Source organism: Musa acuminata, chromosome BXJ1-4 (assembly GCF_036884655.1).
Source record: "Musa acuminata AAA Group cultivar baxijiao chromosome BXJ1-4, Cavendish_Baxijiao_AAA, whole genome shotgun sequence".
NCBI classification, from domain to species: domain Eukaryota; kingdom Viridiplantae; phylum Streptophyta; class Magnoliopsida; order Zingiberales; family Musaceae; genus Musa; species Musa acuminata.
The window spans coordinates 44,480,788-44,495,176 of NC_088330.1; the positions used below are offsets into that span (position 1 = coordinate 44,480,788).

General features: G+C 43.4%; 2 protein-coding genes across 3 annotated transcripts; both read right to left on the reverse strand.

The window, feature by feature from the left end:
- Positions 1 to 35: 35 nt before the first annotated feature.
- Positions 36 to 6,345, reverse strand: LOC135672687 (uncharacterized). Its single transcript, XM_065181186.1, has 7 exons — positions 4,771 to 6,345; positions 3,011 to 3,129; positions 2,085 to 2,594; positions 1,468 to 1,744; positions 1,233 to 1,386; positions 576 to 675; positions 36 to 438 (listed from the first exon to the last, which is right to left on the reverse strand). Exons 1-7 carry the CDS (start codon positions 5,860 to 5,862, stop codon positions 321 to 323), a joined length of 2,370 nt encoding a protein of 789 aa, XP_065037258.1. The 5' UTR covers positions 5,863 to 6,345; the 3' UTR covers positions 36 to 320.
- Positions 6,346 to 8,860: 2,515 nt separating this feature from the next.
- LOC135671944 (uncharacterized) lies at positions 8,861 to 11,521 on the reverse strand. Of its 2 annotated transcripts, none has more exons than XM_065180377.1 (5): positions 10,800 to 11,521; positions 10,643 to 10,700; positions 10,463 to 10,546; positions 10,241 to 10,376; positions 8,861 to 9,773 (listed from the first exon to the last, which is right to left on the reverse strand). In XM_065180377.1, the coding sequence occupies exons 1-5, from the start codon at positions 11,425 to 11,427 to the stop codon at positions 9,468 to 9,470; spliced, it is 1,212 nt and encodes a 403-aa protein (XP_065036449.1). In that variant the 5' UTR covers positions 11,428 to 11,521; the 3' UTR covers positions 8,861 to 9,467. The 2 variants fall into 2 exon arrangements, with proteins under 2 accessions (XP_065036449.1, XP_065036450.1); XM_065180378.1 differs by having other exon boundaries at positions 8,861 to 9,734; positions 10,800 to 11,520.
- Positions 11,522 to 14,389: the final 2,868 nt, after the last annotated feature.

Here is a 14,389-nt window from a genome sequence, read left to right on the forward strand (position 1 = left end):
CACAACAAAACCCTCCAAGAACACAAACTATATCGTAGGGATTAATGACAACTTCCTCTTCAGAACAATATTAATGTACATTCTGTCTCCATCGATCACAATGAATGCTGGGAACCAATAAACCACACCCTCATCGAGAATTATGAAAGACTACAACTGTGAGCTACGATTCTGGTGTTCTTAGCTGGTAATCACACGAGTAACCTCACTAGCCAACGGGGTAAGTCGAAGGTAATGCAGACTCTGCTAGCAAAAAGAGCTAGTGTTCATGCCGCTGCTTTGATCTCAAACTTGGGACGATCCTAATGCCATCATCATCGTCATGAATTAGGAAATGCCCGAACCACATCCATGATGGGGGATCCACAAATTGGGCACTTTCCACTGTTCCACTGTAACTCACAGGCACACTTATAACAGGTACACATATGACCGCACCTGAAGACAACAGCGCATGCATTATTAAGTTACATACTACTATGAATTCTTTGATGTCTTATAGACAAGGATATGGGCATTTGGTAAGGTGAGACTCTGATCTCACAAAAACCTCGGGTGCTAAGTAAACCATTTACCTGTAGAATACCGAATCAACTTGCATCTCGCTGCAGATGTAGCAGCCGCCTTTCCTTGCTGATGTTGCGCCCAAGTTGTGCAAGCTACTCCCTGATCCAGCTGTAGTAAGGCAAAATCATTCATGATATATAAGTTATAGGCTCTCTACAATGACTTGACGACATTTTATCTATGGCTCTCTAATGCAACTTCAGCCAAAAAAAGTTCAGAATTTTCCACATAGGCAAGATCATGTTTACAAATGACATTGAACATGAACATAGATTTTCTTTATTTCAGTTTTCTTCTACGGAGTCATACTTCTACACCAATGTTGCCATAAAATAGCAAACCATTTTTTTTCCTTGGAGTTCTTCGGGATCAGATTAAGACCAGATGAAGAACGATTGCTTGCCATAGTTCTTTTGTTTTTATAGAGAGATTATAGTTAAGACACATGGCTTTTGCAAATCTCAATGGTGTCAAAAGATCCACGTAGTCGATCCCAAATAGTTGGGACTTATGACTTTGTTGTTGTTGTTGTTGCTGTTGTCGTTGTGTTGCAGAGATACTATAGTTAAATGCAGAATGAAAATCAAGATGGCAGATCCTTCAATATGGATGTCATCATGCATAGGAAAAAACAAAAAAAAAAATGCAAGTATACGAGTACTCACTTGATTGGAAAATTGCATCCAAAATGTCCTGCTTGATAGAATGCTGTAATTTGGCTTGCCACTCCATGCAACTCTTGACCAATTTCCGCAGTTCACTAATTTCATCATGGATTTGAGCCATATCACTTCTCAACTTATGCATAGCTTCCATATCCTGTCATATCACCAACGAATACATTTCATCAGCAAACACAGAATTCTCAATGAAATAAAAACATGGAGATCCAACACATACTGGCGCATTATTAGATGATTGGTGCACAAATGAATTATGCTGCCAACTTTCTTGGTGGTGCAAGGTATGATATTGTAAAGGTATCAGTGATGATGAGACAGATGCTTCTTGCTCAGTGTTCTGGTATTCACCATTTTGTTGCCAACAAGGGTGATCCTCATCATTTTCTGCAAAATTCTCATCAAAACCTTGTTTCCCTTGTCTCTGTAGGAATGACAATAACATTTGATTCATCTTATCGCAGAAATCACTCTCAAGGGAGGTGGAGACTCTTCTTCTGCAGAGAAAATGAAAATGAGACTTTTAATCATGAAGTTCTGAACTCAAACTGCTAAATGCTTATAATCTTCTGCAAATGAAGAATTAATTAATACCCACTCTTCAACAGAGAAAACAACATTAATGGGATTGCTTGATTTCAGAAAAAGGATCACAATCAATGGAGAAGAAGATCGAGCTTACTTGTCAGGTAGAATAACATGTTAATTGAAGTTAAATAACAACATAATTATTACCTGAATTTCCTAACTGTACTGTAAGTAAAGATAAATTGATCGAATTATACTATAGGATTGTTTTTTGTGTCCTGATTTTAGCAAAATGGAATCAGTATGTACCTCTCGAGAAGGTCCCTTATTTCAGCATTATCTGAGAAATTCTGAAACAAGTCATGACATGGAGGTCGCCTCCTCACCCTCCATTGCCGCCATGAATTAGTTGGACCCTCATCTATCCAACTACTAGCATTTTGCTGTGGGTATGATTCTAGTTCCTCAACGGTGGCCTCACCCTGCCAGCCATTTGATAGTGATGAGTCTGCAGGCCTTTGCCAATCAATGTTACTCATCCATACATTCTGCTCATCCCAGGAACCATCAATACTATGGCTTGCTTCCTGTGTATCATTGCTCCTGGAACATGGTGAGTTGGTTCTGGATGGAGTGCTTTCTGAATCTCTTGGAGACACAGTTCCCTGATACTGATTGTTATCCCTAGTAAACTGATCGGTAGAGCATGTGTAGCCTGAGTCTTCAGTATCCATGGCAAATTGAATATGAACACTGCTCGAGCTCTCCGGAGTTGGCTTTCTGCTGCCAGAATGATTCCCTCTTTGGTTGAATCTCTCCCTGGTAATGTTCAAGCAGACCAATTCATTGAAATCTAAGTTAGGCAAGTGAAGGATAATAAGTTCCAAACGTGAAGCTCCAAGTGGATCATTTGCACATCTTTTAAACACGAAAATTCTCTATTGTCCTAGACCATGATAAGGCACCACATTTGCTCACAATAGAGTGAAGATGGAAGCAGCAGACTACTCCATGCTAGTATCTATGGTTAATGTCAAGTGAAGGTTCTCAAGCAACCTAACACATGGTTCCATCACTGGAGTTGCTATAAGAAAAAATATGGTTCTGATCATCTAAGCAACATCAACATAGATTATTCTTTTCATATCAATTGGCTTCTTTTCATATACGAAAATCGACACAAATTGTGTTTAATCCAGATCAACTGTGGCAAGTGCAATAGCCTAGGATAGTACCTTAGAAATGAGATTGTGGCTCCATTATGTGATTGATCCAATTCCAATGTTCTTGCAGGTGCTCTTAGGTGATCCTGCTCTGTTACTTGTCGTCGCAAAGACCTGAGCCTGAGCATTGACTGCAGAATATGCCACGCAAAAGAAGAGCAATTATTAGAGAACGTGAACATGTATCTCCTTTCCTGGTATGATGCATATGCAGTAGTTCATTAATGTTTATCCATAATGAAATGATGGAAATGCAAAACATTATGCTAGGCACCACCTTGCCTGCATTGGTCATCATTTATTCTGTGGTCGCTATATGTTTATATTGTATTACTGGATGGACTCCAAGCCCTTTTGTGCAACAGAATATACAAAATGAAGAACATATTCTAAATTCAACAGCCTGAAAGTGAAGATAGATATTAAAAATATTTGACTTTTCTGATACAGCTACATTTTTATTGTCTTTTCTAGTTTAACACAGATCTCAAATTGACTCATACAACCTTTAAAGAGTCAAAAAGGTACCTGATCAAACTCTATATTAGTGAACTCCAAGTTAAACCAAGAACACCTAATAATGGCATTTATTCAGGATATGGAACACCAACAGCTGAGTTTGTTCTAAATATGGAATATAAATACAGGAATAACAACAGTCGCATTAATGAAGAAAAAGAAATACATGTCTCATCTATGTTGGCTAGGAAATTAGTGTTTTTTTTAGAACCAGAAAAGGGATGTATAACACAAACCATGACCTAGATACTAAGCTCCATCAGAGACAAAGAAATAACCTGTGCCAGAATCTTGCTGATTTAGAGATTTTGCACTAAAACAAAAGAGGAGGCATCATCTTTTCTATATCTTCCCTGCACAAGTAGTATCCGTAGAAAAGAAAGAAAATTGAGAAATCTCCTCTACTAGGTTGTTTCCTAAGAGAGAGAGAGAGAGAGAGAATGATTTTTTCTTAAATAGATGAAGGGGAAAAGGATGAAAGATGTCCCTAATGCCAAACTAGGATGATAGTCAAGTTTAAACTCTCTGTTCCATGGTTATATCACCCAATTAAGTTTCAATACTGGCAGTGTTAATCCACCTAGAATTACTAACTCAATTAAGATCTCACTCCTTTATTGAACTTCACTCTGACAACTAACAGAGATGGTGAACTTCTATCATTACTGAGGATAACGATTGATCGCATTTGACACCAACATCAATTAAGAATGAACTGTAATATTCTTCCTACACTAAATATACTTTATGAGCAACTATATTCAGCCAGATCTTGTACCCAGTTGGAGCTGTACTTGGCATGGAGTATTATGGACATTATTCGCCAAAACAATAAGTTTCTGAAAGCATTGATACAAGCAAGGAAAGCTCTGGCTTTAAATTTCAGGAGCAGAAATGTTTCTGGTAGTAAAAAAATGAGTTCCATGAAGTTATGTTCTAGAAAAGAAAAAAGAGTGTCATGTCTGTATCTTGTCCATCAAATAGACAATATATGAGACTAAATCTTACCTCTGTTTTCCCTCAAAGCATGCATAAGAAGCTAGAAAGAGAAATTTTTCATCACCTAATCATACACAAGACATTACAGTACACCTACCAAATTCCTTGTGTGCTTAAGAAGGGCAATTGAAGAGAAGCATGTCAATATATTTATTACCGAGAATCTAAAGCAATTAAACTCTACTAAAATGTGAAGCCTACATCGTTACCACTCATAAAATGTGAAAGCTATAAGAAAGGCTGTTGCAGTTCACCTGAAGGCGGCCGCGATGCGCAAACCGCGAGACACATTGATGGTCGGCCAATGCCGCGAGCTCCTTCCGCCGCTCCTCTTCCATTCTTGCGACCAAATCCTCCATCTCTCGCCGCCCTCGCAACCCCCTCAGTCTCAAACTGGACGAGCCCGTGCTGCAGAAACTGTCCGCCTTATCCGTCGTCACCGGATTCTCTCGCCGCATCGGCTTGGTGTCATGGTTCAACGGTGCCATGGAGCTGCGTGTTCTGTCCCCTGAGCTCAGCATCTTCACGATGCTCCCCACCCGGCCCTTGTCGTTCTCATTCGATGAAGAAGGCGGATTCGCTGGCTCGCTGGTCGCCGTAGTTGTCATGTCGGACTCCCAGTCACCAGATGCATCCGAATCCTCGACACCATCGGAGTTAACAGCCGAGGGCTCGTCGGTTGGGGCGGCATTGGCGTTTTCGATACCATCGGAGTTAACACCCGAGGGCTCGTCGGTGAAGGCGGCATTGGCGTTTTCTGCGTTGCCACCGCTGCTCGCCGGGCGGTGCTTGGGAGTGAGCCCGGCCTCGGCCTCCAGCTCCCGCCACATTTGTATCAGCGATGAGGCCCGGACGCTGCGCGGCAGGTCGCCGGCGCCTGAGGTGGACGCGGGAGCGCTGCCCGAGCAGGTCTCGGAGGGCTCGGGGGACGCCTCGCGGAGCAGCGAGGCGGCGCGGGCGGAGACGGGCTGCGCGACGGTAGTCAACGCCGATATCTCGGCCTCATGCGCCTGCCGCTCGATGGTGGTGACCATCTCCCGCGCCTGCCGCGCGGCCCACCGGTCTAGGATCTGCGACTGCCGCTTCCTCGCCGTCACCGGCGATCCCCTGTCGTCCTCATTCGTTACGACGGAATTGGCAACAGCAGTCGAAGCCACCGTAGAAGAAGACGTGGAACAGGAGGAGGAAGGTGCGTCGGTGCTCTGCGGCTGGCGAACGAGGACTTTCCTGAGGTGAGCAGGGGAGAAGGAAGTGCGAGCGTGTGCCGCGCCGAAGACGGCGGCGGCGAGGCGACCGGGGTCGCGCCACTCGTCGGCGGCGTGCATGCTGGCCACCGAAGAGGCCATGCCAAAAGGCGAAAGGAACGAGAAGGAGGGCAACAAGGACGACAACTAATGTCGGGGGGTGGCGATGGAGGAGGGAGGGGTTCTCGGCGAGAGCAATATAAGATGGGAACAGGCGTTTCATTCCATCCGCCTCTTGTCTCCTATTCTGAGCATGGTGTAATAACGAAAGGGCGGGATTGCTGTTGTTGTTGTTGTTGTTGTGGAGCTTCTTCTTCTTCTTCTGATGATGATGATGATGATGCGGAGCGAAAGAGAAGGAGAGGTTTCGAATTGGGTTGTGGGGAATTGAATTGGTTCATCCCGAGCATGTGATACTGCGGTCGTACCAGGAAGCAGTAGTTATTGGCGTCGTTACTGCTCCCCAGGGAATGGCTGGTGCGGAGACGTTAATGGAGGAGGAGGAGAGCGATTTGAAAGAGTGGATGGATAGGGAAGGAGGAGGCGAAGGTCGCGGGCGGGATGAGCGCGCGGCCAGCCATGGAAACAAACGGTGGTGGTGGTGGGAATGGGCTGGTGATGGATACGCACGCGTGAGATGAGAATGATCGTTTCCGCCTCGCTCAACATCGTCATGTTCGATTCGATTTCGACTCGTCCGATTCCGATGCACGACTCCTCCGATTCCACCCATCGCAGAGCGCGTCCGTTCGAAGTCGCACGCGTTGCGTAATGGGAAACTTTTGGGCCAACGACGAGAGGATTCGGCCCATTGGATGATTAAAAGACGAAGACGAGGTTTCGGACTGATCCGCCACTTGTTAGTTGTAAGCGCATGTTCTTGCAGAGACGATGCAATAAAAATAATACATTAATGAAAATTGGGAAGAACAGGAGGATGCCTACTTTAATACATTGATGAAGAATTATATATATACGTCATTATTATTATTATTATTATTATTATTATTATTATTATTATTATTATTATTATTATTATTATTATTATTATTGATGAACTCTTCAAAGTTCATCACACAACAAACCTCCAATTCATACTGATAGAGTTTCACATGTCAAGACTCAATTGACCCAACAAAATAATGATCACATCACTTGCATCTCATTATGCTTCAAATAACAATAATGTTCAAGCAGTATTTTTGTTGTTTTCTTATTCTAGGAGATATATTGAGTGAAAACTGGGCATCAAATGCTTTTCTTTTTCTTTTTGTTGTGTAAGTTATGTCATGATTTAGTTGTGAGTATTATTAGGAAAGATATTATTAAAAAAAATAAATCATGATAAGATTATCATGATCATTTTAATATTTTGATATTATATTATTGTAATTCTAAATCATAAAAATTATAATGATTCTATCAATAATGACGATCAAGATCTCAATATAAAATTATCCTCCCTTTGCTATTGTTGTTCTAATAAGCCTTTCTTTTTTTTAAGTTGCTTTGGTTCGTTTTTTTTTTTTCATTTTTCGACATGGCCGGTAACGCATCTTCAACTGGACATTCATCTCATATTATTCTCAACGTCTTTACTTTTAAAAGTACTCTTATCTTTATTAACGTTAAAGTCTAAACTCATCTCAAACTCACATCTATAAACTATACCTTTTAGTATATTCAATTTTGTTCTCTTTTAATTAGTTATGATCTTATGGGTTACGTAGATGGCACCATCATTTGCCCTCCACAAACAATTAGAGAGAATAATCTTGAAGTTCTTAATCCTAAACATACTTTTTGAATCCGTCAAAATTATCTTCTTAAAAGTAATATCATTGCCTCTCTCTTCTCAAATCATTCTCTCCGTAGCCTCAATAAAATCCTCTTATGAAGTGTGATCCAAGTTTGCAATAATATATGTCAACCAATCTCATGGTCACCTCAGGCAACTTTGAGAAATTTTCTTCGAGCTTTCTAGGGACACGAAATCTATTTCTAACTATATGCAGATTTAACTATTATCTTACTTTTGTTAATGATTTCACAAAGGTTTGATTCGGTGAAAAAGATGATTTTTTTTCTTCACACCACAAGTGGTGTTGTACCCTTTTATCAACGAGGTAAAAGAATAGATTTCTTCATCAAGTTTTTTCTCTGGTTAGATCCTACGTCTTATGTTATCGAGACATTTGTCCAATTTCTTTTACCATTGCTCATGTCTTTTCAGATTTATGTGGTATTCTGTTGGTTTTTAGCATGGTCAACTTGGGACTCCTGGTGATGCTGAGGCACAACGAGATCTTCTTGTTCTGACTAATGACCTATTCGGTTCGATGCTACCGATAAGAGAGGGAGGATGATGGCTTGTATCATCCCGTTAAGAGGATTGGCTGTGTTGGGTGACACTAAGGAATGCTTCGATGAGCGGAACTTCCGATTGGAAAAGGTCATTTGTGAGTAGTCTCATCCCCGGTTGTCCGCTACGCAATGACGCAGCATACATGAAAGAAAGAAATATATAGAGCAAATTCAACTTGTTGATTACATGTATCTCTCGACTGTCAGACGTCTCTCTAAGACTCCATTGTTTAATCTGCAGCTAATTTAGAAAACCAGCTGACGATGCCTGTTGTCTGTCTTTTCAAGTCTCGCCAATCGATCATGTCTTTAAAGAAGTAAGTCAATGACCTGCTCTTCAATGGTAGGAGAAGGAAAATGGTTCCAGTGGCACAGAAGACATTAGATTATTCCAAATAATTCTCAGACAAAGAGAAAAGAAACCTACTAAAAGGGAAGAATAATGACGAAGAAGACATGCCCGGGGTCGAGTGGGAGTGAAGGAATGATTATGAAGAAGAGAGCTGTGCTGATGGGCTGCAAGTACCCGCGTATTGTCGATTCTACTGGCAGGCGCCATAAATAGATGTATCTAACGACCGTGATCTGGTGACAACCATTATGAACGATTCATTGCGATCAGCTTCGGTTTATGTAACATGCGTTGGCACATTTAATTGTAAAGAGAAGGAAGCGTACAGTACAGTGTAGAAGAAGATGGTCGGAACAAACAAGTATACGCTCGCATGTTGTACGGTTGGACATGGCAAACCTATCAACCCACGCTCGGGCTAAATTCTTTTTTTTGTTCTTTTACTTTTTTGTCTGTAGACACAAATCCACTATATTGATGGAAGTTTTACAGGCAATCGATCTTCCAGCAGTAAGCAAGCCACAAGCATAATAATCTTACACGGGAGCAAGAACAAATGAGTCAAGCAAAGTGAGTCTAGTTGTGAATTGAAGTCTGTGGTAGGCCTCCGTCGACATATTCTGATCTCCTTCAGCGGTCTACTTTGATGGAGTTGTGTTGGGGTTGATGGATAACCCTAAGGAATAATGGAGGCATGTTGTGGTCACATGGCTCAAGGGAAAAGCCCACCCTGACAACACATGCGATTGCCTGTCACCCCACATGCCATGTCTCCACCCCCCGACACTCACCACATGCAATTATGCTCATCTTTCATACATTCCTATCATTGAAGAAGAAGAAGAAGAAGAAGAAGAAGAAGAAGAAGAAGAAACCTCTCAGGGAAACCTCACACCAGTGTTTATACAACAAGTGGTCACAGCTCACTAGATTCCGCTATCACCAATAACCCGAGTAACTTGCATATGGTGGTGGTGGTGGTAGTCAGCGGTTAGTTGGTGGTGGAGAGGGAGCAGCAGTGGAGGTGGCGAGGGCAGGAGAGGAGGTGGTCGTTGGTCAGGCCGGCGGCCTGCATGAAGGAGTGGACGACGGTGGGACCGACGAACCGGAAGCCGCGCCGGACCATGTCCTTGCTGATGGACTCCGACTTGGAGGTCTTCACGGGGATCTTCCTGCATGAAGTGTAGTTGGTGGAGAGAGGCTTGTGGTTGACGAACCCCCACAGATACTTGTCCAAGGATCCCAACTCTCTTCTGACCTGTTCCAAGCCAGTCACATGCGGTGTCCGATTAGAGAGCTGGAAAGGAGAAGATGAGTTTATGAACATTCAGAATACAATTTCCATCTTTTGGTGCTGCATGTATAGTGTTTTAAGAGGTAAAGCGCAGCAGTGAAGTATGTAATGTGGGTTCCTGGATCATATTTAAATCTTGTTCTATCAACTGTTTCTTAGTCGCGAATCCGAGCGGGTGCTTTCTTAAGGATCTGGAAATGCATAACCAAAAGGCCACATATGATATTTATTTTTCCTTTTTTTTTTTTTTTTTCAGACAACTTCCTGGATGCAATTGGTTTGCCCACATTATATCTTCTTCTTCTTCTTCCTCTGATTGTTTAGTATTCGATTAACTGGATAAACCTGGATCGATCGTCCATTTCATGCGACGAGGTTGTTGCTTCATCTACGGTTTTTTGTATTCTGATAACCCCATTAAATCTGATGGAAGAGGACAAAGATTTGTGCATGATAACTTGGTCATGTACCTCGAGAATTCTCTTAGCGTTGTCGACAACCCCTCTGACCCTCCCTAAATCCAGTCCATATGCTGCGCTAATCGAGACCATTTGCTTCTCCGTGTACTTGGACACCAACTCTGCATCGAATTCGGCAAATGCGGCCCTGCAACCAGAAGCACATGTAAACAAAACACAAATCTTCTCCCTTCTTTTCTTTCTCTCCAGTTTCAATGTACGTGACATGTTTACCTGAATTCCCCCCTTTTCTTCAAGATGGTTGTCCAATCCAACCCAACCTGAGCTCCAGCCAGCACTAGTAATTCGAACAGCATTCTGCATGATCAATCGGCTCTGTTACTCTCTGCTGTCCACACGACAAAAAAGCACAGAGAGAGAGAGAGAGAGAGAGAGAGAGAGATCCGAACTCACCTGTCATCGTGGACGGGCACTCCCCACTCTTGGTCGTGGTATGCAATATAGACAGGATCTACGTAACAGAAGAAGAAAGAAATTTAAGGTGAGATTAGAATTGTACTGATGGGAAGAACTCTTTTTTGAGGTGGAAGGAGACGACAGCTCTTCTTACCAGAGTTTGGCGTTATGAAGCTGCATCTCTTCTCCTCCTGGCCGCTGGCATCACTGAGCACGGAAGAATCGACAGGAACCACCTTCCCTTCGAGCTTCGCCGGCGTCCGCCCGTAATGAGCGATCCGCATTTTCCGCTGTGCCTGCATCAGCACGGCGTGCTCTCTCTGTGCAGCGGCAATGCTGCCAGGAGCCCTATCACATGAGAGCAAGGAGGAATCGAGAGACGGCACGACTTGGCTTGCGCCGACGGAGCTCTTCGATCTCGTCATCATTGCAGGCCTCGACTTGGCGGAGGGCTTGTCGGTGCTTGTATTCAGCCCATTCGGATCGTTGCTCCGCTTCGGCGCTGCCTTGGCAGCTGGTTTCAGCTTGGGAGAGACCGGCGGTGAGAGCTTAGGCAGAATAGCAGTACCGGGGTCAACAACATCAGACCTAGCAGCATGTTTGGTGAACGAGGTAGGCAAAGAGATGGACTTGTGGAAGGTCTTCTTGAGCAGCCGCCCGGCCTCCGGCGTCGCGATGCGGTTGGACGTGTTGGATGCCGGCTGCAAGACTGGCCTCCCGTCGATCTCGGCCACCGCCGCGCTGGCCATTGCATGGCCCGACTGGATCTTCGAGTTGCACATCCTCAAGAAATGGATGGGGACAAAGGGAGAAAGAGAAGCTATAACAAGAATTTGTAGGGAATGGAACGATGAAGATGGAGGTGGGATGGCAGGATGGAAGGACCAAAGGGTGCATATATAACTGTTAAGGGTGGGAAGGGGAGAGGAACCTGTGGGGAAGGGGTGGGGAAGGTGGGGACAGGTAGGAGGTGCAGGAGACGGGGAGCAGGTGAAAGCCGAAACATGCAAGGGATAGGGGTGTTGCCATACAAAGCGCTTGTGGGCAGGTCACTCTTGGTGGGCTTTAGGGATGCTTAGCATGAGTGCTGTGGGGGAGACTTGGTCTCCACAGGGACTAAACCTAAAGGCTAAATAAAAAAGCTCAAAGGTTATGTGAGTCGGGGTTGGATGCATGAAGGATAGATAGATACCTTACAACTGTGCCTCGAAGGTGCCTTCGCTTTAATTTGCACCTATGAGTGGTTGTTGACAAGGAAGCCCAACCATCTCCACCGTCTCTGTCTCCCTAACTCTCTCATCCCGATTCTTTGATCCTTGCTGCTTGATGAATAGGTCGTAGCAGGGTGTGTGGGTCTGAGCACAATGGCATAGTGGCATTTTCTAGAGAGGCCAATGGTCCGGTCCGTATTTATTCTACCTTAAAAGGAGGGGTGTGAGGTATTTACCTTTTTTCTACAGTGCGAAGCTGTGGTAATGGGGAATTTTGTTTGGGGTTTTAGGTGTATTGTGCTGAGATGAAGAGTTGTAGGGAAGGCATTTTACTCATGCCCACTAGGAGTATCTGTAAGGGAGCACCAACTCCATTAACATTCTCAGGTTCATTTGGGCAAGAGACAGATCATGGAAGACGAGCAAGGCTGTGGAAGCACTTGTGGAGTTTATGAGACGGCAACAGGTAGGTGATTAGTGATTTTTCTTGAGTCACCAACGGAGTCTTCCTGTTGCAATCAATGTGGAGGCGATGCTCGAGTGTACATCTCCCCAAGTCCTCATGGTGCAAGAAATCACTCGAGCAGCGCTCGCTTGTAGTGAGGTCAAAACTTGGCTTTTGGTTTCATTCATTTACTTTGATGGAACGAAGCACCAGTAAATCTGCTGATATCAATCGACTCGGAAGCAGATAAAAAACAAAGCTCTTATTGGCCTCCTGGGCTTACCGATGAACTCCTGGTACACGCTTGGAAGCAGACAATTAATTAAGCGATGTTGCAACCAGAAAGAGATGTCTGCATTCATCTGCTGCATTGCCATGTGGATACCAGGCAGCAAATGAACTTATGAGCATGCTGCCGAAGTTGATGGTCCTATTAGAGGTAAAACCTTGTCGTCGATGCATCACACTCCTCTTATTTTCTTCCATTCTCTGCACCCAAAGTGCTACGGGGAGGTTAACTTGTAGCCCACACACGCATTTGGATCATTGGATCATCCATCCTATTGAACGCTTGGAACCTTGTAATAATAAATGCTGCTGTCATCTACTTAACCTTGGCATGTATGTATTCAGTACTTGTGTGAGGTTGGGATCAAATAGCGGCCTCGAAATAAGGGCTGCTGCTTGTGTATGAATAATACGTTCTAAAACTCGTACGGTAGGTAGGTGATCGATTACTCATTCAGGAGGCAAAGGAAGAATCACACTGTGGCGTATCCAGCTGAAGCGGATTGCTGGCATTGGTAGGACAGCTTTAAGCCAAGAATTGTGAGAGGCGATCTGTGATGATCCAAAGGAATGCTATTGGTAGGTCGCATCAGAATCTTTCTCCTGTTTTATTTTATTTTATTTTATTTATTTATTTTCTTTTCTTTTCTTTTGGGAAAAAAAGAAAAGGAGGGAGAAGGCATCATCATCCAATCATTTCGTAAGCACATTCTGGCGATGTGAATATTAAGAGGATGCATGTGTCGCCTGTCAAAACCTCTCTGTTCTTTAGGACACACATTCATGTGGCAGCCTGTGGGTCATGATCAACAACCACTGACATCTGAACCTACACAAACTGCGTTTGGTACCCTTCGCCGATGGGCTGAGGGCGATCAAACGCTTGACAGCATACTGTATGATTGGCGAGGTGGGACTGCCGAAGCTTGGCGTCTCATAGTTGATGTGTTGGAGGGCACATGCCATGTCTTCCCGCGAGACATTCGACAAGGGTTCTCGGAATGGCTGTATTTGGTTGGGAGTGAAGCCGGAGACGATGTGACTGATAGATACCATACCGTGCTGACATCTTTTGGAGTGCCGTTCCGATTTATTATCACTCGGGTTTTCCTTTTTCACTGCTAACATAAGGAGTGCAGCACGCAGTCCGTCCATACCAAGAATTCCTTCCGCATGTGGAGCATCAAATATGCACAAGTTAGTCGACTGGAATTTCCATGATTTGGATCGAGGAAGACAACCGAGAGAGAGAAATAGATTGTTTTTGTGTTTCTTTTTTTTTATATATATAAATATTAATGGTATAGCTGATCCCCAAATAAATTAAAATTTATGATTGTTATTATTATTATTATTTGGATAAAAGTGGAGGATGATTCTTGACTACAGAGTAAGTTGTTTTTAATCATGAAGTCCATGGAAATGTGATATTTTCTTGCATTAAACTGGGACTTATCAATTAGCTGTTCCTGTCAACATCGCCTTATGTTCTGGACCATTAATGGATTCAGATGGTAAACCTTGGGAATTTACTAGCATGGTTACGGCGTCGCTCATGCAATTAGAGTGTGCAATCCTGCAATCATATAAAAAAGTTTATGCTGTTTGGAAAATGGATGTCATATCCGTGAGGCAGGCAGGCATCGAGCAATTTACAGCAAAGATATTGAACAAGGAATTTTATGATTGTTTATTATGATTATACGTATTTTCGGAGGAAAACAAAAACAAAAAAGGTGTAGCTGTTATCATGCACTTGCCCAAAGTTACATGACTGACTTGTAACCTGGTCGGCTGCCA